This window comes from Lepidochelys olivacea (genome assembly GCF_965140295.1).
Source record: "Lepidochelys olivacea isolate rLepOli2 genome assembly, chromosome: 8".
NCBI lineage: Eukaryota > Metazoa > Chordata > Testudines > Cheloniidae > Lepidochelys > Lepidochelys olivacea.
Genome location: NC_140418.1, coordinates 41,234,212 through 41,259,973, shown reverse-complemented (window position 1 = coordinate 41,259,973; position 25,762 = coordinate 41,234,212). Strand labels below are relative to the sequence as shown.

Sequence of the window (25,762 nt, the reverse complement as noted above, 5' to 3'; positions counted from 1 at the left end):
TTAAATGATAGGCAAAAAGTCAGAGTTAGTTACCAAAAGAAATAAAAAATAAGCATGCAGTCTAAACTCTCACCCCTATTAGACTGGGCAACATCTAGATTAAGCAGTTTTTCTCACCCCACGGGATACTGAAGTCCTTAATATACAGTGTGATGTTTCATTCCATATTCTTTATGAAAATATGCTTATGATATGAATGACATAACTGAGAAATACTTTGAGATGGATTATGTGAGATATCATTTTAAAGGTTATGATTTACTGAATGTGATTATCCAATTTGTATGTCTGTATCATTTCTGTATCTGATGTTAGGAATATTAATTATGTATCTGTATTTCAAATGTGTTACTTTGAATGTCACCCCCAACCAGTGCTTCAGGTACAACAATGGAAAAGCCGAACAGGGCTAATGCGCCATTAGCAGAAGCAATGGACTGTGAAAGAGCTTAGTCTTCCTGTGGATGCTGGAGACAGCCTACGAAAAATGGCTGCCACAGCCCTGCAGAGACATGGGTTTTGTCACCTGATACTAAATATTACCTGGGACTTCTTGTAACTTTCCAAAGGAAGGGAAGGGGGGTCAAGTTTGGGAAACGAAGGATTCCCACCTTATGTAAATCATATTTAAGGGTGGGGAGGAAGGCAAATGGGACTCCTCCTCTCCATGGCTGTCTGCCCAAGAAGAAAGTCTGCAAAAGCCACCTGAAGGGAAGGCAAGGGAGAAGTCCAGACTGAGACAGTGGTCCAGTCTGAAAATGAATATAACTGGAACTCTGAACCACAGAAACTTTACCGCTTAAAATCTCCCTTTTATAGTTAATAAAATTTGTTTTGTTAATTATTAAACCCAGTTTCTGTAATTTCTAACTAGGGGGTAGAGCAAGAAGCTGTGCATACCTTCCTCCACATTGAGAGAGGAGGTGGATTTCATAATATATCTTTAGGTCTGCACACCTGGATGCTGGGGCAAGTCCCTTAAGCTGAGCCTTCCCAGAATTGATCTCAGTGTCTGCTTTGTTCTGCAGTTGGGGGTAGCCCTGCCTGCATGTGTGTTGGAGCAGGCTTAAAAGCCTGAATCAGCAAGACAGGTCAAAAGGGTGCCAAAACTGGCTTAACAGGCGAGTTCAGTGATATCTCAGCACATCAGGTGGCCTCCTAGGGTATCCAACCTGTCACATACAGGTTTGTTCCTTAACCTAGGCCAATCTCCTGTGTTGGAGTCTTGTCTTCTCAGAGTCTTAGTTGCTTGCAACATAGGTGGAGGTAGGAGAAGGACCAAGCATAGGCCCTCTGTGTTCGATTTTATACCCTCAAACCATGTGCTTGAAAAACACAAGTCCAAGCATGTCTGCTGAGTCCCCAGGCAAGGTTGAGCAATTCCCCTGGTGTGGCCTCATGCAGGTGAGCCATTGCGTTGTAGCTCCCTTGCTGGACAATGGTTGTTGATGGGTTGTTTCACACCCCACCCGGGTGCTGGTTACTTTCCTTCTGTTGCCTCTGGGGAGCTAATATCTGGCTGATTCCCCAATTTACAGCATGTTTTAGTGACAACCATAAAACCCAAGTCTCATAACTTCAGATGCATTAGTGATATACATATATGGATGAGAAATGACTTTCAGCAGATCATAACCTTTCCCCTGATACATATATAGCATGCCTTGTAAGGTAAGATCACAATTATATACAGATGAGGAATATGGGGGGTTACAGGGTGCTCCTCCCAAAGTACAGAATGTCACACTAATCTTTTAATCAATCTCATAGCTCTTCTTTGAACCGTCTTCAATGTATCAACATGCTTCTTGAATTGTGGGCACCAACATGGCACTAGTGCCAAATATGAGGTAAAATAACCTTTCTTCTCCTTGAGATTCCCCTGTTCATACATCTAAGGACTGTAACTTCTCAGCTGGACAATGGCTGGTGATGTGTGTTCGGCACCCACCTGGATGTTGGTTACCCCTTCCCTTGTCATTGTCTCTGGAGAGCTAGTATCTGGGCACTTCCCAAACCCACAGCATATTTTAGTGAAAACCATACAACACAATTCTTATAATTTTATATGCATTTTATAGGCAGCAGTTCTGCGGAAAAGGACCTAGGGGTGACAGTGGACGAGAAGCTGGATATGAGTCAAATATGTGCCCTTGTTGCCAAGAAGGCCAATGGCATTTTGGGATGTATAATTAGGGGCATAGCGAGCAGATCGAGGGACGTGATCGTCCCCCTCTATTCGACATTGGTGAGGCCTCATCTGGAGTACTGTGTCCAGTTTTGGGCCCCACACGACAAGAAGGATGTGGATAAATTGGAGAGAGTCCAGCGAAGGGCAACAAAAATGATTAGGGGACTGGAACACATGAGTTATGAGGAGAGGCTGAGGGAACTGGGATTGTTTCTTCTGCAGAAGAGAAGAATGAGGGGGGATTTGATAGCTGCTTTCAACTACCTGAGAGGTGGTTCCAGAGAGGATGGTTCTAGACTATTCTCAGTGGTAGAAGAGGACAGGACAAGGAGTAATGGTCTCAAGTTGCAGTGGGGGAGGTTTAGGTTGGATATTAGGAAAAACTTTTTCACTAGGAGGGTGGTGAAACACTGGAATGCGTTACCTAGGAAGGTGGTAGAATCTCCTTCCTTAGAAGTTTTTAGGTCAGGCTTGACAAAGCCCTGGCTGGGATGATTTAATTGGGGATTGGTCCCGCTTTGAGCAGGGGGTTGGACTAGATGACCTCCTGAGGTCCCTTCCAACCCTGATATTCTATGATTTATTATACACCTATTTTGATGGAACAATGGCTTTCAGCAGATCATAACCTTTCTCTTGATACCTCTCATGGCATGCTTTATAAGCAATATCACAATTATATGTTAATGAGGAATATGAGGGTTACAGGGTGCTCCCCCAAGGTATAGAATGTCACAACAGTGTAGAGTCATGACAAGGTCACCCAGCTGTGTGAGCTACATCTTTGCTTGCCTGAGGATCCACAAGAACATGCAAAACCCACTGTGAGCCCTGGAGCTCCAGCCCCATCCTAAGCACAAAGGAAATCAAATGCTCTCTCATATAGGCATCTGCTTCAAATGGGTGGAACTTGGTCTGTGGGATGAGTTTTGGAGACTGGATTTTTTTTTCCATTTAGAGACCTAATCATAACCCCTGCACCCCTCTACACCTAACTTCATGACCCCTTAGCACAGGGGTTCTCAAACTGGGGGTCAGGACCCCTCAAGGGGTCACAAGGTTATTACATGGGGGTTCGCGAGCTGTCAGCCTCCACCCCAAATCCCACTTTGCCTTCAGCATTTATAACGGTATTAAATATGTAAAAAAAGTGTTTTTAATTTATAAGGGGGGTTACACACAGAGGCTTGCTATGTGAAAGGGGTCACCCATACAAAAGTTTGAGAACCACTGCCTTAGCAGCTCCAGAATTGCACACAGCCCCTTTCCAAGCCCCAGCATACCTTAAAGCCCCTTTGAACTGATAAGGTCCCCAGGAGCCCCTGAGATTCCTTCTGCGTCACAACACTACGTCTGAGTCAAACAAAATTGGCACTGCAGGTGGGATTAATGACTCCTCAGGCCACTTTGATTCTGAATGAGAGGGTCCACATAGGGATTTTAATGCAGTTTGACTAATTCACTTTAAAAGGAAATTTGGACCCCATGTAGACAAACCCCTGCCTTAGGCTTATTCTTGGTAAGCATACTGATAAAAGGGAATATTTCAAAAGCTCTACATCCCATTGAAAGTCAGTTGGGTTGGAATCCTTAAGTGCCTGAATCACCTTTGAAAATGGGACTTAGGCTTCTAAATCATGTAGGCACTTTGAAAATGCTCCCCATAACCTACTGTGCATACTCATCACACAGTTTTCAGAGGTTCACAGCTCAGACAAATCAGATGCTTCCTTTGGATGTAGGGTGCTGCTGTTCAATGAGTGCTGTCTCTATGCCATCTGTAACCTGCTAGCCTCTCGCTGGGCTGGTTGTGACACTGCTCAAAGAGAAGTCACAAGAATTGTTTACATTCTATTCATGCTCAAAAATGGTAAAACCATTTTCCCTTCAATTGTCTTTTGAACATCCTCATCAAGCAGAGGCCAACGTCCCAATTCTCCACTGACTGACACTCCCATGTCTTATTTACACTGAGGCCCCCATGTCCTGCTCTGACTGCAGAAAGACGGCCTAAGTTACATTTATACTCTTTAAGGCCCCTTGACACTGGCAGAGTTGTGAAAAAAGAACTTGTTTGTATATGAGAATTTGGCCCTGTGTTGTCATTTACACTTGTGTAAAGGGGGATGGATAGATTTAAGCTGCAGCTACATACATACAAAATCTCCTAGCAAAAACTAAATGGACAGGAAATTTGCATCAGATTTGTGTAAATTATTTGGTAAAGTGGGGAGTCCCTAGAAGAGTCTATTTTTTAGCTGTTAGTTTTAAAGAGTGTCCCAGAGCATGGCGAGCCCATGGTCAGCTCTTCTTCATACGGAATAGATTGAGAGCACAATTTCTGAAACTGTAGACACTTGCACAAATCGGAGGTATTTTAAAGTTACAGTGTAACTTCGCCCCCAATATGGGGAGGAAATTACACACAAGTATAGAGAGTCTAGAGGGTTTGACCAATGCCCTATGAAAAGAAAGATGGGCTTTCTATCACATATTGCCAATATTAGTCCTAAAATCTTTGTTCATATGTATGCATGCAGAACACCTATTAGAGCAGTTGTTTCTTAATTAATCACAAACATGTTAGAAAGGAATGGAGCAAGTTGGCCATCTGCAACAGCTCTGCCCTGGGGGTTCTTAAAAGAACTAGCGATGGGGGGTGGGATTTTCCAAACACAAAGTGACTCTTGGTACAGGGGTCCCTGTGACTTGTGCTCTGACATCCTTAGGAGCTTCTGAAATTCCCAGCTGACACAGCTAAGACAGGCATTTTCCAGCCAGGGACCTGCAAATCCAGCCCCATTCTTTCTCTGTAAAAGTGTTTTCTCTCTGACCTCAGGGAGCAACCTGGAAAATTCTAACATGGCCCATAGCACGTGTGAAGTACCCCAAGTAGGATAGGATGAGAACTCTTGGAAATGTGGTTATTAATAACAACAACAACAACAAAAAGAGTGAAATAGCTGCATCAGAACTATGCCTTGTCAGAGGGGCTGGGGACTATGGATTTGGATAATGCACATTCTGAGAGAAATCCTGAAACAGGGGAGGACTTTGAAACATTTTAGAGCAAGGCTATTTCTTAACAGCCACAAATCACATTCTGATCTCATGAGATCATTGCATTAAGCCTGACTTCACAAAAAGCAATACATATCTTTTTCTCCTTGTGCCTAATCCTGTATAATGGGTCACAAATCTGTAATCTACAGGGGAAACAGCAGACTTGGCATACACAGATCCCCCAGTGTATTCAATGTCTACAGCTATTTACACAATAGACCCAATCCTCCCCGATCTGAAAAGCCCAGCTTCAGATCTGCAGTTGGGATTGTGAAGAGAAACACTTTGTAAAGATTCATGAGTTTAGCCAGGGAATCTGCCACTGGCCAGTTCACTAGTGTAACTGTTGCTTTCTCAGGTTGTTCCAGATGCAGGGTCAGAGCTCTGTATTCAGGGCTAGATTGCGAGCTGGACAAGATGTCTGTGCAAGGGAGGAAGAAGGAGTGAGCACTAGCCTGGTATGCTTGCACAAGCTAGCCAGCCATGTCCTGTCAGAGTCAGCCACACACCTGTTGACTCCCCACTTCCCGCAGTGGCTGTGTGGGTAGGGTCAGGGAATGGGCTGAACTTTGGTTGCCTTCTGCTCAATGAGGTAGGTCTGCTCCTTGCACATGTATGGGGAGTGGGGTCATTTGTTGGTAGCCTTGGCCAGCACAAGTGAATGTCCCCTACACAAGGAGGAAGCAGGAAGGAATTGTGACTATACCCATGCCTAGGAAATGACGGTATAACGCCATAGCTCAGGAGTGTGAAAATCCACACCTCTGAGTGATGCAGTTAAACTGACCTAGCCCCCCTGTAGAAAGCGCCTAGCACCCGCCTCTCGGGGAGGTGGGGCACCTAAACTGATGGGAGAAGTCCTCCTGTCTGCGCAGGTGGTATCTTCACTTCAGCGCTACAGCAGAGCATTTTAAGTGATAGACAACACTCAGAATGGTGTTTCTTGAAGCACAAGCCTCCAGGGTTACGTGTGGGGTCTCTCACTGACCCCACTCCCACAGTGTGGGCATCAGTCAGCTCAGGATCCAGCCCCTGGCAGTACAGCCCAGATCCCATAGACTCCCCGCGAGCTCCGGGGCAGCCGGCGCCGGCAGGACCTGTGAGCTCCGGGGTAGCCGGCGGGCCCGGCGAGCTCTAGCCCTGGGTCCGGTCCGGGGCAGCCGCCCGGCCCCGCACCGCTAGCTCCGGGGGCTGGGGGGCCGGCCGACCCGGTCCGAGGCAGCCCAGCTGCTGGGCTCCGGGGCAGCCGCCAGGGGGTCTGGGGTCCGGTTCCGGGCTGCAGCTGCCCTGCCAGCTGGCTCCTGCGGCGCAGATAACAGTCAGAGGCAACATACAGGGAAAGACACCCTCCCGCTGCTCTTTGGAATAATCCTGAGACCTGCTTTTGTCTTACATGCTGTAACTGTCCTTTGTGAGGGGCAGGGCAGCATGCAGGACCTTGCCTCACGCCTTGCCCTCCAACACAACACAGGGCTAAGCGTTTGTATGTTTAAATGCCCCATCTAATTTAAGAAGTTGAAGCAATCTTGCCTGTAAATCAACAAGCATCTTGTTTTCTGCACGAACACCCATTGTTCTCACCTCTCCAGACATGTGTGTGGCAAGGCAGCTAATCCTTTGCACATTTTGTCGAGCAGTTATTTCCTCAGCTTTGAGCACACCGTGGGAGAAGGCAGGACGAGGCGGCTCCAGCTCTCTCTGATACAGCTTTCCCCTCTCCGGGCATATATAGAGGCTCTCTCTGCCCTGGAGCTGAGCCAGACTCTCCAATCACACCCCACAGAGTAATCCCAGCTGCGGAGCAGACAGGGCTCAGCAGACTTTAGGGAATGTGAAGCCGACGGGCTTTGGTGTTCATTTTATGTTCCCCAAACCAGCGCATGATGACCAGTTTATTTCACTGGCATGAGATCAGATAACCAGACCTGAAGGCTGGAAGATGGTTTGTGTGCCCTTAAGATTTCGCAGGGATGTCAGGCTCCTGCTGTGAAAGCACTCTCCCTGACAACTCTTAGCGCTATCCTCTAGGTTCCTGTTGGTGAAAGTTTTCAGAGAAAGGCTAATCCCCACAGACAGCAGTTCAGGGTTCATTCCCCTCAGAGTTACTTGTTGGCAACACAGTGCAAACTCCCCACACAGCCCCTCCCCATGTACCCACCACTGTGCAGCAGGACCACTGGGAGAGGGAAGATAGGCTTCTTTCATGCCGACTCTGTCACCCCACTGCCTGGCCTGGGAATGCTGGAGCCAGTTCACCCTAATGGGAGCGGCGACAACTGGCCATGGAGATCTGGACCAATATGCATTGCACATGGTGACTATTAATTATTGCAACTGATTGCATGCAGGTGTATGCCATCCCACTGGAGTAGAATCATAGAATATCAGGGTCGGAAGGGACCTCAGGAGGTCATCTAGTCCAACCCCCTGCTCAAAGCAGGACCAATCCCCAACTAAATTATCCCAGCCAGGACTTTGTCAAGCCTGACCTTAAAAACTTCGAAGGAAGGACATTCCACCACCTCCCTAGATAATGCATTGCAGCGTTTCACCACCCTCCTAGTGAAAAAGTTTTTCCTAATATCCAACCTAAACCTCCCCCACTGCAACTTGAGACCACTACTCCTCGTTCTGTCATCTGCTACCACTGAGAACAGTCTAGAGCCATCCTCTTTGGAACCCCCTTTCAGGTAGTTGAAAGCAGCTATTAAATCCCTCCTCATTCTTCTCTTCTGCAGACTAAACAATCCCAGTTCCCTCAGCCTCTCCTCATAACTCATGTGTTCCAGTCCCCTAATCATTTTTGTTGCCCTCCCCTAGATGTTTTCCAATTTTTCCACATCCTTCTTGTAGTGGGGCCCAAAACTGGACACAGTACTCCAGATGAGGCCTCACCAATGCTGAATAGAGGGGAACGATCACATCCCTCCATCTGCTGGCAATGCCCCTACATATACATCCCAAAATGCCATTGGCCTTCTTGGCAACAAGGGCACATTTTTGACTCATATCCAGCTTCTCATCCACTGTAACCCCTAGTCATTATCTGCAGAACTGCTGCCTAGCCATTCGGTCCCTAGTCTGTAGCGGTGCATTGGGTTCTTGCGTCCTAAGTGCAGCACTCTGCACTTGTCCTTGTTGAACCTCATCAGATTTCTTTTGGCCCAATCCTCTAATTTGTCTAGGGCCCTCTGTATCCTATCCCTACCCTCCAGTGTATCTACCTCTCTTCCCAGTTTAGTGTCATCTGCAAACTTGCTGAGGGTGCAATCCACACCATCCTCCAGATCGTTTATGAAGATATTGAACAAAACCGGCCCCAGGATCGACCCTTGGAGCACTCCACTTGATACCGGCTGCCAACTAGACATGGAGCCATTGATCACTACCTGTTGAGCCCGACAATCTAGCCAGCTTTCTATCCACCTTATAGTCCATTCATCCAGCCCATACTTCTTTAACTTGCTGGCAAGAATACTGAGGGAGACCGTGTCAAAAGCTTTGCTAAAGTCAAGGAACAACACTTCTACTGTTTTCCCCTCATCCACAGAGCCGGTTATCTCGTCATAGAAGGCAATTAGATTAGTTAGGCATGACTTGCCCTTGGTGAATCCATGCTGACTGTTCCTGATCACTTTCCTCTCCTCTAAATGCTTCAAAATTGATTCCTTGAGGACCTGCTGCATGATTTTTCCAGGGACTGAGGTGAGGCTGGCTGGCCTGTAGTTCTCGGGATCCTTCTTCTTCCCTTTTTAAAAGATGGGCACTACATTCGCCTTTTCCCAGTCATCCGGGCCCTCCCCCGATCACCATGAGTTTTCAAAGATAATGGCCAATAGCTCTGCAATCACATCTTCCAACTGCTTTAGCATCCTTGGATGCAGTGCATCCGGCCCCATGGACTTATGCTCATCCAGCTTTTCCAAATAGTCCCGAACCATTTCTTTCTCCACAGAGGGCTGGTCACCTCGTCCCCATGCTTGCTGCCCAGTGCAGTAGTCTGGGAGCTGACCTTGTTCGTGAAGACAGAGGCAAAAAAAGCATTGAGTACATTAGCTTTTTCCACATCCTCTGACACTAGGTTGCCTCCCACATTCAGTAAGGAGCCCACACTTTCTTTGACTTTCTTCTTGTTGCTAACATACCTGAAGAAAGTTTTTGAAAAACGTAGGGGACAATTTCCTGGTGCAAGTGCTGGAGGAACCAACTAGGGGCAGAGCTCTTCTCGACCTGCTGCTCACAAACCGTGAAGAATTAGTAGGGGAAGCTAAAGTGGATGGGAACCTGGGAGGCAGTGACCATGAGATGGTGAAGTTCAGGATCCTGACACAAGGAAGAAAGGAAAGCAGCAGAATACGGACCCTGGACTTCAGAAAAGCAGACTTTGACTCCCTCAGGGAACTGATGGGCAAGATCCCCAGGGAGAATAACATGAGGGGGAAAGGAGTCCAGGAGAGCTGGCTGTATTTTAAAGAATCCTTATTGAGGTTACAGGGACAAACCATCCCGATGTGTAGAAAGAATAGTAAATATGGCAGGTGTCCAGCTTGACTTAACAGTGAAATCCTCGCTGATCTTAAATACAAAAAAGAAGCTTACAAGAAGTGGAGGATTGGACAAATGACCAGGGATGAGTATAAAAATATTGCTTGGGCATGCAGGAGTGATATCAGGAAGGCCAAATCACACCTGGAGTTGCAGCTAGCAAGAGATGTTAAGAGTAACAACAAGGGTTTCTTCAGGTATGTTAGCAACAAGAAGAAAGTCAAGGAAAGTGAGGGCCCCTTACTGAATGAGGGAGGCAACCTAGTGACAGAGGATGTGGAAAAAGCTAATGGACTCAATGCTTTTTTTGCCTCTGTCTTCACGAACAAGGTCAGCTCCCAGACTACTGCACTGGGCAGCAAGCATGGGGACGAGGTGACCAGCCCTCTGTGGAGAAAGAAGTGGTTCGGGACTAATTAGAAAAGCTGTCCAAGTCCATGGGGCCAGGTGCGTTGCATCCGAGAGCGCTAAAGGAGTTGGCGGATGTGATTGCAGAGCCATTGGCCATTATCTTTGAAAACTCATGGCGATCGGGGGAAGTCCCGGATGACTGGACAAAGGGTAATGTAGTGCCCATCTTTAAAAAAGGGAAGAAGGAGGATCCTGGGAACTACAGGCCAGTCAGCCTGCAATGCGTTACCTAGGGAAGTGGTGGAATCTCCTTCCTTAGACGTTTTTAAGGTCAGGCTTGACAAAGCCCTGGCTAAGATGATTTAATTGGGGATCGGTCCTGCTTTGAGCAGGGGGTTGGACTAGATGACCTCCTGAGGTCCCTTCCAACCCTGATATTCTATGATTCTATGATTCTATGAAACCCTTGTTGTTACTCTTAACATCTCTTGCTAGCTGCAACTCCAGGTGTGATTTGGCCTTCCTGATTTCACTCCTGCATGCCCGAGCAATATTTTTATACTCTTTCCTGGTCATTTGTCCAATCCTCCACTTCTTGTAAGCTTCTTTTTTGTATTTAAGATCAGCAAGGATTTCACTGTGAAGCCAAGCTGGTCGCCTGCCATATTTACTATTCTTTCTACACATCGGGATGGTTTGTCCCTGTAACCTCAATAAGGATTCTTTAAAATACAGCCAGCTCTCCTGGACTCCTTTCCCCCTCATGTTATTCTCCCTGGGGATCTTGCCCATCAGTTCCCTGAGGTTGTCAAAGTCTGCTTTTCTGAAGTCCAGGGTCCGTATTCTGCTGCTCTCCTTTCTTCCTTGTGTCAGGATCCTAAACTCGACCATCTCATGGTCACTGCCTCCCAGGTTCCCATCCACTTTAGCTTCCCCTACTAATTCTTCCTGGTTTGTGAGCAGCAGGTCAAGAAGAGCTCTGCCCCTAGTTGGTTCCTCCAGCACTTGCACCAGGAAATTGTACCTACACTTTCCAAAAACTTCCTGGCTTGTCTTGCACCACTGTATTGCTCTCCCAGCAGATATCAGGGTGATTGAAGTCTCCCATAAGAACCAGAGCCTGCGATCTAATAACTTCCCTTAGTTGCTGGACGAAAGCCTCGTCCCCCTTATCCTCTTGGTCCGGTGGTCTATAGCAGACTCCTACCATGACATCACCTTTGTTGCTCATGCTTCTAAACTTAATCCAGAGACAGTCAGGTTTTTCTGCAGTTTCATACCGGAGCTCTGAGCAGTCATACTGCTCTCTTACATACAATACAACTCCCCCACCTTTTCTGCCCTGCCTGTCCTTCCTGAACAGTTTATATCCATCCATGACAGTACTCCAGTCATGTGAGTTATCCTACCAAGTCTCTGTTATTCCTGACTGTGCCAGGACTTCCCGTTCTCCCTGCTTGTTTCCTGGGCTTCTTGCATTTGTGTATAGGCACTTGAGATAACTTGCTGTTTGTCCTGCTTTCTTAGTATGAGTCAGGAACCCTTTCACGTTCTCCTGCTCGTGCTTCCTCGTGGTATCCGATGTCCGCACTTACCTCAGGGCTTTGGTCTCCTTCCCCCGGTGAACCTTGTTTAAAGTCCTCCTCACTAGGTTAGCCAGCCTGCTTCCGAAGATGCTCTTCCCTCTCTTCGTTAGGTGGAGACCGTCTCTGCCTAGCAATCCTCCTTCTTGGAACACCATCCCATGGTCAAAGAATCCAAAGCCTTCTCTCTGACACCACCTGCGTAGCCATTCGTTGACTTCCATGATTCGACGGTCTCTACCCAGGCCTTTTCCTTCTACAGGGAGGATTGAAGAAAACAACACTTGTGCCTCAAACTCCTTTATCCTTCTTTCCAGGTAGTGCCAGCAGCCCTTCATGTACCCAAAAGAAGGTTGAGAGGTGACTAGATTACAGTCCATAAATATCTGTGTGGAGAGAAGGTATGAAACAGCAGAGGGCTCGAAGCCCTCTTTGAGCTAGCAGCCAAAAGCAGAGCTAGGCTACATCCATTGCAACAAAGATGTGATTGAAGCATCTAGGCAGCTAGGAGAGTTTGAGAGAGACCCATCCCAAAATACTCCTATAGACTAGTGCTTGGGGCACTCTCCTGAGAGGTGGAAGATCTGGGGTCAAGTCTCTGATCCAGCTCAGGCAGAGGAGGGAGTTTAACCTGGGTCTCCCACTCCCAGGGGACTGCCCTAGCTATTGGGTGCGCACAGCAGCCAGCCGCGCCCCCCCAGAATTCCTACTCTGCTCACCCCAAATGTCATCTGTGTGGGGCCTGATTCAGCAGCACACTCAATTTTAATTGAAAATTCAATGTTTTGGCAGAAAAAAGTTTAATCCTTTTTTTAATGAAAAATTCGTCTTTTACAAAATATGTTTTTCTGTTTTTGATCAAAAAATGCATTTTAATTAAAAATTTTATTAAATTATTTTTCCAATGAAAAATAATTTTTTTTTCAAGTTTTTGTCTTAAAAATAATATTTTTACAGATTTTTTTTCTGAATTTTTGGTGAAAAATACATTTGTTGACAATTATTTTACCTTAATTTTCTTGCTAAATCTATTTTTGGCAAAAACTATTGTTTTTTATGAAAATTGTTTGGGGTTTTTTGCCAAAACATTTTGCTATAAATTGTGTTAGAGGGCTTTCCCTTTGTCCCCTCCGCTGATTCTTGTTATGCAGACAGAAAGCAGAAGACCAGAAGTCCAAAGTACAGACAATGCAATGTGTACTGGGGTTAGTTCCAAGCAAACATTCCATAGCTCTACGCTCCAGCAGAGTCTGTTTCCCAGTGTTCCATTCCCAGCTTTGACACTGCAGAGCATTTACCCCATGTCCCCCTTCCCAGCTCTGATGCTGCAGAGCCTTGCCTTTGTCCCCGTTCCTCATTCTCATTCACCATTCTCATTTCCCATTCCCCATTCCCCATTTTCCCTATTCCCACCTCCTCCTTCTTAGCAGGCCCAAATATACCTGCAATGCACGCCCAGAGTCCCACCCCTTACAACTATAGCCTGATCCAAAGTTGGGTATATATAATTGTAACTTGAGGATTAACAGGTTCTTGTCCCAAGATCAGACCCAGTAAGATTATTGTATAATTATCGTATAATTTGGGAACCCCAATGTGCACAGGTGCAACACTCACACTGTAGGAACTCTCTCTATATATTTACAAATATATAATTTATTAATAATTTAACAAAGTTATACACAAACTAAATTCAACAAGGCAGACAGAGATAATACAGAAAGTACATTTGGACTGCCATACTTACACCCTGGAATGTTAACCATTATCTTTCTCTTCACCGTCATTGTCCTCATCTTCCCCAGTGGCCATCATTGTGGCCCTTTCCAAGGCCTACATCTCTCCAGCCCATCTGCTGCCCTGGGGATGTTACTTTTATAGTAGGTTACACTAACGCTGCCACGTCCAATGCATATTCAATAGAGGCCCTTATTTGTATTTCCTGCCCTTAAGGTGTCCATTTTCTATAAATTAGTATATATATGATGTTACCCTATTAGCATACACGTCAATTTGCTGTCATGGCAGCTTTGCAGTCGGAGGTTCTGTCCGGAACTTTCCGGATGCTGGCGTCAGCTATGTTCTGTGCTGGTGTCAGTGGTGTTCTGAGGGTGGCTGACGTCAGTGTTCTGGACAAAATTCCCCCCCTGGCATGCCACTGTCACTTCCCAATAACTTATGTGTTACTTAAGTTTATCTATGCCAAAGGTTATAGGCCTCAAACCTCACACTATCTACTGAAGCCAAATCTTACAGGTTAAAAGCCTGTAGGTTCCTTGCATTACTTCTAAATATAATAAAGCAGCATAACAAAGCAAGGAATATAATACAGGTAAGCTGGCCCACTGGGCTACACAACTTAGGGTCACGTTCCATTTTGGGTCTGGGGTCTTCATCCCACCCCTTTTGTACCCCAGGGAAGGGGTAAGGAGTGAGGTTGTGCTCCAGTCAGGGACAGGCATTTCGTTAGTCTTTTAGTGTTTTATACATCCTCCCCAACTCCCAACTGGTTGCTTGACTTTGCCTTGAAATTGGTTTGACACTCTGTACCTCAGGGGAACACCCTGCACCCCATGTTTATCCTTATAATATGATTGTGTGATATCTAATACAAAAAGAAAAGGAGTACTTGTGGCACCTTAGAGACTAACAAATTTATTTGAGCATAAGCTTTCGTGAGCTACTGCTCACTTCATCGGATGCATTCAGTGGAAAATACAGTGGGGAGATTTATATACATAGAGAATATGAAACAATGAGTGATCACTCTCGTTACAGTGTGTATGGTAACACCCATTGTTTCATGGAAACTATGGAGGCAGAGGCATCCAGGGAGGCAGCCAGAGAGGAGGCTGCACACAGAAGGGCTATTGAAGAAAAAGAGAGAGAGAGAGAAAACACCAGCTGGACTTGCTAGAGAAGCAGAACCAGAAGCCCCCGACCCCAAAGACTCCCATCACACAAAAAATCCACAAATGAGAACACTTATGGCCTGCATACAGTGAGGAGGAGGATATTGCTGAATATCTGACTACCTTTGAAAGGCTGTGTGTAAGACATGAAGTCCCTGATAATAAGAGAGTGCCTACCCTGATTGTGAAATTAATTGATAAAGCTCAAAATGTATTCAATGGAATTTCTATTGAAGATGCTTTAGACTACTGTAGATTTAAAAATAATGTTTTGCAAAGTTTTCATATTACCCCCAAAACATATAGAATTAAATTTAGGAATCTTAAAAGGGATATTGGGATGAGTAATGGGGAATATGTAAACAAAATGAAAGATTTGTTGGGGAAATGGGTGAGGGGTAAAGAGGTGGCAAGTTTTGAAGGGATGCTTGAGCTTGTTGCTCAAGAGCATTTCTTGAGCATCTGTAAGGCCAAAGTAAAGCAGTGTCTATGGGAAGAAAATGTAAAGACTGTGGATGAGATGGCTTTTATAGCTGATCCCTTTAAACAGACCCAGGCATCTATCGAAAACAAACCACTGAGAGAAGTGTTTAAAGCTGGTGGGAAGAGAAGATCCCATTTTATCTCTAGCAAGAGGGTGGGAGGCTGGGTACTCACCTCCCCACAACCATTCCTCTAACCTTCATCCATTCCTCTAACCCTCATCCCAAATCTCCTGTAAAAGCAGAAGAGCCCAAAAGGTGATATCGGTGTAATTCCACTGATCATTTGAGGAATAAATGCCCTGTGCTAGGAGGAAGCAGGCGACCAATAGCTCGTGTTACTTCTGCTGTCCTCAACACAGAAAGCCCCCAGGCAATTGGAACCTATCATATTGGTTTTGTGAGATTAGCCTCTGCAGAACCAGATATGGAGCATGTTAAGGTTGCCCAAATTGTTGGCAGGGAATACCTGGGGCAGAGGGATACAGGGGCCCAAATCTCTCTGGTTAAGCAGAGTGTGGGCCCAAAGGCCAGTATGTTACCTGGCAAAATAGCAGAAATTGTGGGGGTGGGCGAAAGCAGATTTCTTGTATCACTAGCTAAAATCCATGTGGTGTGGGAAGGTTTGGAAAGTGGTTTGATTGTGGTATCCTACCAATAGGGCTTGAGGCAATCCTAAAGTGTGCTCTAGAGTAACACTCTAACTGCTCTTATCTGTTCCCATTGTACTAACAAATCCAGCAGACTAGGCAGAAGCAACATCATAGTGTCTTTGTCTCTTGTTTACACATTTTAGGGTATGTCTACACTATGAAATTAGGTCAATTTTATAGAAGTCGATCTTTAAAAAGAGATTTTATACAGTCGATTGTGTATGTCCACACCACATGCATTAAGTCGGCGGAGTGCAGCCTCAATACCATGGCTAGCATCAACTCACAGAGTGGTGCACTGTGGGTAGCTATCCCACAGTCCCTGCAGTCTCTGCTGCCCATTGGAATTCTGGGTTAAACTCCCAATGCCTGATGGGGCAAAAACATTGTCAAGGGTGCTTTTGGGTACATGTCGTCAGTCTCCCCTCCCTCCATGAAAGCAACAGCAGACAATCGTTTCGTGCCTTTTTTCCTGGGTTTTTTTCCTTTTTCACCTCTGCTGTTGTGAGTGTTGTAAACACCTCGTGCATTATCCTGCAGTATGTGCAGAACATGGCTAGGAGATGCCAGCATGAGGATGATTGTGAGGAGGACATAGACACAGACATTCCTGAAACCACGGGATGTGGCAATTGGGACATCATGGCAGCATTGGGGCAGGTTGATACAATGGAATGCAGATTCTGGGCCCGGCAAACAAGCACTGACTGGAAGGACCGCATAGTGTTACAGGTATGGGATGATTCTCAGTGGCTGCGAAACTTTTGCATGCATAAGGCCACTTTCCTGGAACTTTGTGAGTTGCTTTCCCCCTCCCTGAAGCGCAGGAATACCAAGATGAGAGCTGCCCTGACAGTTGAGAAACGAGTGGCGATAGCCCTGTGGAAGCTTGCAATGCCTGACTGCTACCAGTGAGTTGGGAATCAATTTGGAGTGGGCAAATCTACTGCGGGCGGAGGGGGGATGGGGGGATTGCTGTGATCCAAGTAGCCAATGCAATCACTGACCTTCTGCTAACAAGGGTAGTGACTCTGGGAAATGTGCAGGTCATAGTGGATGGCTTTGCTGCAATGGGGTTCCCTAACTGTGGTGGGGCGATAGATGGAACGCATATCCCTATCTTGGCACCAGACCACCTTGCCAACCAGTACATAAACTGCAAGGGGTACTTCTCAATGGTGCTGCAAGCACTGGTGGATCACAAGGGACGTTTCACTGACATCAACGTGGGATGACCAAGAAAAGTGCATGACGCTTGCATCTTTAGGAACTCTGGGCTGTTCAAACAGCTGCAAGAAGGGACTTACTTCCCAGACCAGAAAATTACCGTTGGGGATGTTGAAATGCCTATAGTTTTCCTTGGGGACCCAGCCTACCCCTTGCTCCCATGGCTCATGAAGCTGTACACAGGCAGCCTGGATACTGAGCAGTTCAACTACAGGCTGAGCAAGTGCAGAATGGTGGTAGAATGTGCCTTTGGAAGTTTAAAAGCTCACTGGCACTGTTTGCTGACTAGGTTAGACCTCAGCGCAACAAATATTCCCATTGTTATTGCTGCTTGCTGTGTGCTCCATAATATCTGTGAGATTAAGAGGGAGACATTTATGGCGGGGTGGGAGGTTGAGGCAAATTGCCTGGCGGCCGATTTTGAGCAGCCGGATACCAGGGCAATTAGAAGAGCACAGCTAGGTGTGCTGTGCATCAGAGAGGCTTTGAAAACCAGTTTCATGACAGGCCAGGCTACAGTGTGACAGTTGTGTGTGTTTCTCCTTGATGCAGGGGAGGGATAGCTCAGTGGTTTGAGCATTGGCCTGCTTAAACCGAGGGTTGTGAGTTCAATCCTTGAGGGGGCCATTTAGGGATCTGGGGCAAAAATTGGGGATTGGTCCTGCTTTGAGCAGGGGGTTGGACTAGATGACCTCCTGAGGTCCCTTCCAACCCTGATATTCTATGCAAACCCACCCTCCTTTGTTGATTTTAATTTCCTGTACCCTCCACCTTTCAATCACAGCTGGCAAAGGTTTTGAAACCATGCATTCTTTCTTTATTAATTAAAAAAAAAGGAGATAACTGAAAAGGTAGCCCAGGTGGGGTGGGGGAGGAGGGAAGAACAAGGCCTCATTGCTTATTGTAACCACACTACAAATCAAAGCCATTTGACTGACTGCCTTCTGTTGCTTGGGCCATCCTCTGGAGTGGAATGGCTGCATGCCTGGAGCCTCCCCCGGCATGTTCTTGGGCGTCTAGGTGAGGAGGATATGGAACTTGGGGAGGAGGGCAGGCAGTTATACAGTGGATGCAGCTGCGGTCTGTGCTTTTGTTGCCTTTCCTGCAGCTCCACCAGACAATTGAGCATGTCTGTTCGCTCCCCCATTAGCTTCAGCATCTCCTCCTGCCTCTATTCATCGTGCTCACCTAATGCTTTCCTGGTGTCTGACACTGAATGCCTCCATGCATTCAACTGTGCCCTATCAGTGCAGAAGGACTGCATGAGCTTGGAAAACATGTCATTGCGAGTGCGTTTTTTTCACCTTCTAATCTGCGATAACCTCAGGGACGGAGATGATAGGGGGAGCATGGAAATGTTTGAACCTGCGGGGGGATAAAAAAGGGAGAGTAAAATTTAAGATGATACATTTCTGAGAACAAAGGGGAGACTCTTTCACAGTGAATCAAGCAATTCACAGCAGACAGCACATGTGCTTTAGGTACAAGGTCGCATTTTGCCTTTTATATTGAGCGCCTGCTGGTATGGTGACACATCACACACAGCTGGACAACAGAATTCAGTCTCCAGGCAGCCATGGTAAGCCAAAGGGTACACGGGATTGGCTTCTTCTGCCTTCATAACATGTGGGAATGGTTTCAAACTGCAGCACCCTCCTTTCCCATAGCAAGCAATGCTGGTTGGATTTGCCATTTAAAAGGAGGGGCTGTGGTTTTGGGGTGGATGTGCAGCACACCCCTCGCCCCATCCTATTCTCTGGGATGATCCCTTTTAGGCAAGTGCAAACAGCCCAGTATGAACAGAGTCCTTTTACTGTTCCCTTACAAAAATTCCCCTATTTCAACCAGGTGACCATGAATTATATCACTCTCCTGAGGCTAACACAGAAAGATAAAGACCGAATGTTGCTTGAATGTGACCAAACCCCAGGACCATTCGCTGCCATGCTTTGTGCTGCAATGATTCCAGACTACTTGCTACTGGCTTGGTGTGGTAAAGTGTCCTACCAAGGAGGACGAAATAAGGCAGCCCTCTCCAGAAACCTTCTGCAAAGGCTTTCAGAGTACCTCCAGGAGAGGTTCATGGAGATGTCCCTGGAGGATTCCCGCTCCATCCCCAGACACATTAACAGACTTTTTCAGTAGCTGTACTGGCCATGAATGCATCCCAATTCTACAGGGCAAATCAAACATTAAACACAATTGCTTCTAAACCCTGTACTGTAGTTACAAATGTGCCGGTACCTTCTCCGGCTTCAAGGTCCGGGAACCCGCCTTGGGAGGGTATTGGCTCTAGGGTAATTAAAAGGTCTGGCTGCTGGGGAGAACAGATTCTCCACTTGCCTGCTGTGCATTCTCCTCTCCCTCCTCCTCCTCCTCCTCCTCCTCTTCCTCATCCACAAAATCCTCCTCCCTATTGTGTGAGACTCTCCCCTTGCAGGTGTCCACAGACAGTGGTGGAGTAGTGGTAGGGTCCCCCCTAGAATGCCATGCAGTTGATCAGAGAAGCAGCATGTCTGGGGCTCTTACCCAGAGCGACCATTTGCCTCCTTTGTCTTTTGGTAGGCTTGCCTGAGCTCCTTAACTTTCATGCAGCACTGCTGTGTGTCCCTGTTGTAAGCCTCTGTTCACCATGCTCTGTGCAATTTTGGCATATTTTTTAGCATTTCTTCTTTTTGATCGGAGTTCGGCCTGCACAGATTCTTCTCCCCATACAGCAATCAGATCCAGTGTCTCCCATTCACTCCATGCGGGAGCTCGTTTGTGATTCTGGGACTGCATGGTCACCTGTGCTGCTGAGCTCACCACACTGACCAAACAGGAAATGAATTTCAAAATTTCACAGGGCTTTTCCTGTGTACCTGGCTAGTGCATTGGAGTTGAAAGTGCTGTCCAGAGCGGTCACATTGGAGCACTCTGGGATAGCTCCCAGAGGCCAGTACCATCAAATTGCGTCTGCACTACCCCTAATTCGACCCAGCATGGTCAATTTTAGTGCTACTCCCCCCACCGGCAGTCTATTTTAAGATCCCTTTAGGTCATAGAATCATAGAATATCAGGTTGGAAGGAACCTCAGGAGGTCATCTAGTCCAACCCCCTGCTCAAAGCAGGATAGGGTGACCAGACGTCCCGATAAAATCAGGACTGTCCCGAATTTTAGTTCTTTGTCCTGACGCCATTTGTCCCGATAATGCGGCTTTGGACGCTCCGGCCACTTTTTTTTTTTGCCTCCCCCATGTGGCCCGATATTTTGTCCGTTTTCATTTGGTCACCCTAAGGAAGGACCAATCCCCTGCTGAACAGGGTTGGTTGTGTAGATGCATTGCTTATAACATCGACCTAATGTGGCTAAATTTGACCTAACCTTGTAGTGTAGACCAGGGCTTAGAGTATCAAAAAGTCAAACCGAAAATTCTATCCCAGGCTAACAAACAGACCTATATACTAACAAATTGATCATAATATACTGATCAAAAATCAATTTTTTCTCAATTTTTAATTCCAATTTCAATTTTTTAGGAGAAAAATTTTTGCACCTGTGGGAGGATAAAAAAGGGAGAGTAAAATTTCATGAAAAATTCATTCAATATATATATACATTGCCCCAAGATTTTAAATTGCAACATTTATATTTTGGCAGAAAAATATTTAATTGCTATTTGACTTATGAAAAATAAATGCTTTTCTCAATATTGAACTGCATTTTGGCACAATAAATATTAATCTATCATTTGATGAAATAGTCATTATTATTTTTCAAAATCTGTATTTTGACAAGAAAATATTTAATTGATATTTTTCTCTTTTTAATCGTTGTCTTTTTGGCTGAAAATATTATTTGATTTTTTCAAATGGAAAATCAAATTTTAAAATATTTTTATTTGCAAAAATCAATATTCTGTCAGAAAAAAATAATCTTTAATGAAAAATTCATTTTTTGCCAAAATAGTTTTCATTTTCAATCAAAATATAGATTTTTGACTAAAATTAGTATTTAATTTATTCTCCCAGCAATAAATGTTTTTCTCAATTTTGAATTGCAAATTCACTTTTCTGGCAGAATAAATATTAATCAATATTTGATGAAAAAATTAATATCTTTTCAAAACATTTTTGATGCTGTTGAGCAAAAAAAAAGATATTTTGCCTAAAAAATTTATTAGATTTTTTCAACAAAAATTCAATTTTTTTCAAGATATTTAATTGCAAAATCAATCGTTGGACATAAATTAATTTTAAGCAAAAATGATTTCTTTTTGCCAAAAATTTTAAACAAACAATAAACCACAGGTTTCTTGGAAATTTTTCATTTCATGGCCGGTAAGTCTGTCCTAACCATTCAGGGGAGATTGGTTCACGAAAATTGTTCATTCCAAACAAGCAGTTACTGATGGTCATTCAGGGTGACAATGTTCTTGGCGACTATTAATTTCAAAGCAGTTAGTAATCTCTCATGCTAATTCAGAGGAGATCTGGTGTGAAAGTATTTCATTGGAAACAAAGAAGGCATCACTGCTGATCATGGCAGCAAAACTCTCTGAAATTTTTCATTGCAAAGCAGTTAGGAATCTCTCCTGATGATTCAGGAAGATCGATTCATGAAAAGTATTCACTGCAAGAAAAAATTCACTACTGATCATTTTTTGCAATGAAAAGTCTCAGAAGAAAAACAGTTAGGAATCTCTCCGGACAATTCAAAGTGAGAAAGTTATCAGAAAATCTATATTACTTTCCTCACTATTCAGGATAAGATTCGTTCTTGAAAATACTTAATTGCAACAAAAGAATTCACTGTTGATAATTCAGGGCAACAAAGTTCTAAATTACTGTACATTACATAGCTGCTAGGAATCTCTCTATACCACTCAGACGAGATCAGTTTGTGACAGAAAAGAGTCACTGAAGATCATTCAGAGCAATAAAGGTCTCTTAGAATCTTCATTGCAAGACAGTTGGGCATCTCCCCAGACTATTCAGGGTAAATCTATTAATGGAAAATCATTCCAAGCAAACAAAGAGTCACTTCTTATTATTATTGGTGACACATTTCTGAGATAATTTGCATTGCAAATCACTAAATCATCTCTTCTGAACATTTAGGGGCCATCAGATGCACACTTTCTTCAATGCAAACAAACAGGAATAATTTCCTATCATTCATGGTCGTATAGTTCATAGAATAATAGAAACAAAGAAGATTAGCGGGGGAAGAGACCTCAGGAGGACATTGAGTCCAACTCCTGCTTAAAGCAGGACAACAACTAAATCATCCCAGCCAAGGCTTTGTCAAACAGGGCCTTAAAAACCTCTAAAGATGGAGATTCCACCACCTCCCTATGTAACCCATTTCAGTGCTTCACCACCATCCTAGAGAAATAGTTTTTCCTAATATCCAACCTAGACCTCCCCCACTGCAACTTGAGACCATTACTTCTTATTCTGTCATCTGCCATCACTGAGAACAGGCTAGCTCCATCCTCTTTGGAACCTCCCTTCAGGTAGTTGAAGGCTGTATCAAATCCCCCCTCACTCTTCTCTTCTGTAGACTAAATAAGCCCAGTTCCCTCAGCCTTTCCTCATAAGTCATGTGCTCCAGCCCCATAATCATTTTCGTTGCCCTCCACTGGATTCTCTGGGTTTGGACGGTGGGGGAGGGGGCGACTTGTGGCTAGGGTTGGGGTTTCTATGAGAAGAGGACTTGGGGCTAGGATTAGGATTCCTATGGGGAGCAAGGTTGTGGCCAAGGTTAGTGTTCCTATGAGTAGAGGACTTGGGGCTAGGGTTAGGGTTCCCAGGAGGAGGGCGCCCCTCCCTAGGGTTAGGGTTAGGGTTTGAGTTTAGGTGACATTCTGTACATTGGGGGAGCATATTGTAACCCCTATATTCTTCATTTTCATATAATCGTGATCTCCCATATAAAGCATGCCTTGTAAAGTATCAGGGGAAAGGTTATGATCTGCTGAAAGTCATTTCTCTATCCATATATGTGTATCTGTAGTGAGGCCGAGTGGCATCCCTCCAAGCGGTAGAGTGAGGGACAATTACACTCCCCTTGGAGGATGGAGCCTAGATCACCCCACCCCCCTCGCTGGAAGTACTGGGACATGGCCAGAAGTATAAAAGGCCAGCCCTGCAGCACAGTTGTGGGGGAGCTTGCGGAGGAGAAAGACACTCTGACTGTTCAACCACATCCCCGAGAGGAACCCTCTCTGAGCAGTGCCCGATCCACAGACACCGCTGAGGACTGGCCCGGAGTGCCTGCTGCCATGTACCCTGAGGAGCCAGAAGAGGCCTGGAGGCTAGAGGATTAGTTTAGGGTTACAGTTAGGTTTGGGTTAGGGTTTAGATTTGGATTAGGATTAGGGTTAGGTTTAGAGGGTTTCGGTTAGGAGTTTAGGGTAAGGGATAGGATTGGGCGGTTAGGGTTAGGAGATTAGCGTGAGGGTTAGGGTTAGAGTTAGGTTCAGGATTAGGGTTTCAGTTAGGATTGGCAGGTTAGGGTTAGTAATAGGAGTTTACGGTGTTAGAGGTAGGTAGTTAGTTTTAAGATCTCGGTTTAGGTTGGGTTAATGTTTGGATTATGGTTAGGGTTAGAGTGTTAGGGTTAGGGTAAGGGTTGGGGTTAGGGTTTGGGTTTAGATTTAGGTTTAGGGTTTGGGTTTAGATTTAGGTTTTGGGTTTGGGTTTAGCATTAGGGTTTGGGTTTGGGATTAGGAGATTAGAGTTAGGAGGTTAGGGTTAGTAATAGGGGGTTACGGTGTTAGGGGTAGGGGGTTAGGGTTAGGATCTCAGTTTGGGTTAGGGTTAGAGGGTTAGGGTAAGGGTTTTGGGTTAGGGTTTGGATTAGGGTTAGGGTTTAGATTTAGGGCTTGGGTTTGGGTTTAGATTTTGGGTTGGGGTTAGGGTTTGGGTTTAGATTTAGGGTGAGGGTTAGAGGGTTAGGGTTTCATTTAGGATTAGGAGTTTAGGATTAGGAGGTGTCATAAATATAAAGGAAAGGGTAACCACCTTTCTGTATACAGTGCTACAAAATCCATCCTGGCCAGAGGCAAAATCCTTTCACCTGTAAAGAGTTAAGAAGCTAAATTAACCCCGCTGGCACCTGACCCAAAATGGCCGATGAGGGGACAAGATTCTTTCAAATCTGGAGGGGGTGGAACAAAGGGTTTGGTCTGTCTGTGTGATGCTTTTGCCGGGAACAGATCAGGAATGCAAGCCTTACAACTCCTGTAAAGTTAGTAAGTAATCTAGCTAGAGAATGCATTAGATTTTCTTTTTTAAATGGCTTGTAAAATAAGCTGTGCTGGAGGGAATGTGTATTCCTGTTTTTGTGTCTTTTTGTAACTTAAGGTTTTGCGTAGAGGGATTCTCTATGTTTTGAATCTGATTACTCTGTAAGGTATTTACCATCCTGATTTTACAGAGGTGATTCTTTTACTTTTTCTTTAATTAAAATTCTTCTTTTAAGAACCTGATTGCTTTTTCATTGTTCTGAAGATCCAGCGTTTGGGTCTGAGTTCACCTGTACACATTGGTGAGGATTATTATCAAGCCTTCCCCAGGAAAGGGGATGTAGGGCTTGGGGGGGATATTTTTGGGGAAGATGTCTCCAAGTGCTCTCTTTCCCTGTTCGTTGTTTAAAACGCTTGGTGGTGGCAGCATACTGTTCAAGGACAAGGCAAAGTTTGTACCTTTGGGAAGTTTTTAACCTAAGCTAGTAAGAATAAGTTTAGGAGGTCTTTCATGCAGGTCCCCACATCTGTACCCTAGAGTTCAGAGTGGGGAAGGAACCTTGACAGGAGGTTATGGTTAGTAATGGGTGTTAGGGGTAGGGGCTTAGGTTTAGGTTTTCCATTTGGGTTAGGATTAAGGTTTGGGTTAGGGTTAAGATTATAGGGTTAGGCTTTAGATTTAGGGTCAGGGTTAGGGTTTAGATTTAGCATTAAGGTTAGGGTTTAGATTTAGATTTAGGGTTACTGTTTGGGTTTGGGTTTAAATTTAGGGTTAGGGTTTAGATTTAGTGTTTAGATTCAGGGTTAGGGTTAGGGTTTGGTTTTGGGTTCAGATTTAGGCTTTGGGTTTAGGTTTAGATTTAGGGTTAGGGTCAGGGTTTAGTTTTAGATTTAGATTTAGGGTTACGTTTATGGTTTGGGTTTTGATTTAGAATTAGGGTTTGGGGTTATATTTAGGGTTAGGGTTTGGCTTTAGATTTAGGGTCAGGGTTTAGATTTAGGTTTAGGGTTTGAGTTTACATTTAGGGCTAGGGTTTAGATTTAGTGTTAGGTTTACATTTAGGGTTAGGGTTTCGGTTTAGATTGAGGGTTAGGGTTTGGTTTGGGGTTATATTTATGGTTAGGGTTTGGGTTTAGATTTAGGGATAGGGTTTGGATTTAGATTTAGGGCTAGAGTTAGGGTTAGGGTTAGGCTTTGGGTTTAGAGTTTCCATTAGGGTTAGGGTTTGGGGTTAGATTTAGAGTTAGGGTTTGGCTTTAGATTTAGGGTCAGGGTTTAGATTTAGGGTTAGGGTTATTGTTTGGGTTTAGATTTAGGGTTAGGATTAGGGTTTGAGGTTATATTTATGGTTAGGGCTTGGGTTTAGATTTCTGGTTAGGTTTTGGATTTAGTTTTAGGGTTAGAGTTAGGGTTAGAGTTTGCATTATGATCTCGGTTTCGGTTGGGGTTAAGGTTTGGGTTAGGATTAAGGTTAGAGAGTTAGGGTTTAGATTTAGGGTTATGGTTATGGTTAGGGTTAGA

General features: G+C 45.0%; 1 protein-coding gene across 4 annotated transcripts in view; it reads right to left on the bottom strand.

The window, feature by feature from the left end:
- Positions 1 to 7,015, bottom strand: part of RGS5 (regulator of G protein signaling 5) — a 75,189-nt gene extending 68,174 nt beyond the window's left edge. For 2 of the 4 annotated variants that reach the window (XM_084636551.1, XM_084636552.1), the window contains exon 1: positions 6,836 to 7,015. In XM_084636551.1, coding sequence (XP_084492677.1) covers positions 6,836 to 6,879 — 44 coding nt within the window. In that variant the 5' untranslated portion in view covers positions 6,880 to 7,015. The remainder of the gene's footprint in view (positions 1 to 6,835) is intronic. The other 2 variants (XM_084636554.1, XM_084636553.1) reach the window with 2 other exon arrangements.
- Positions 7,016 to 25,762: the final 18,747 nt, after the last annotated feature.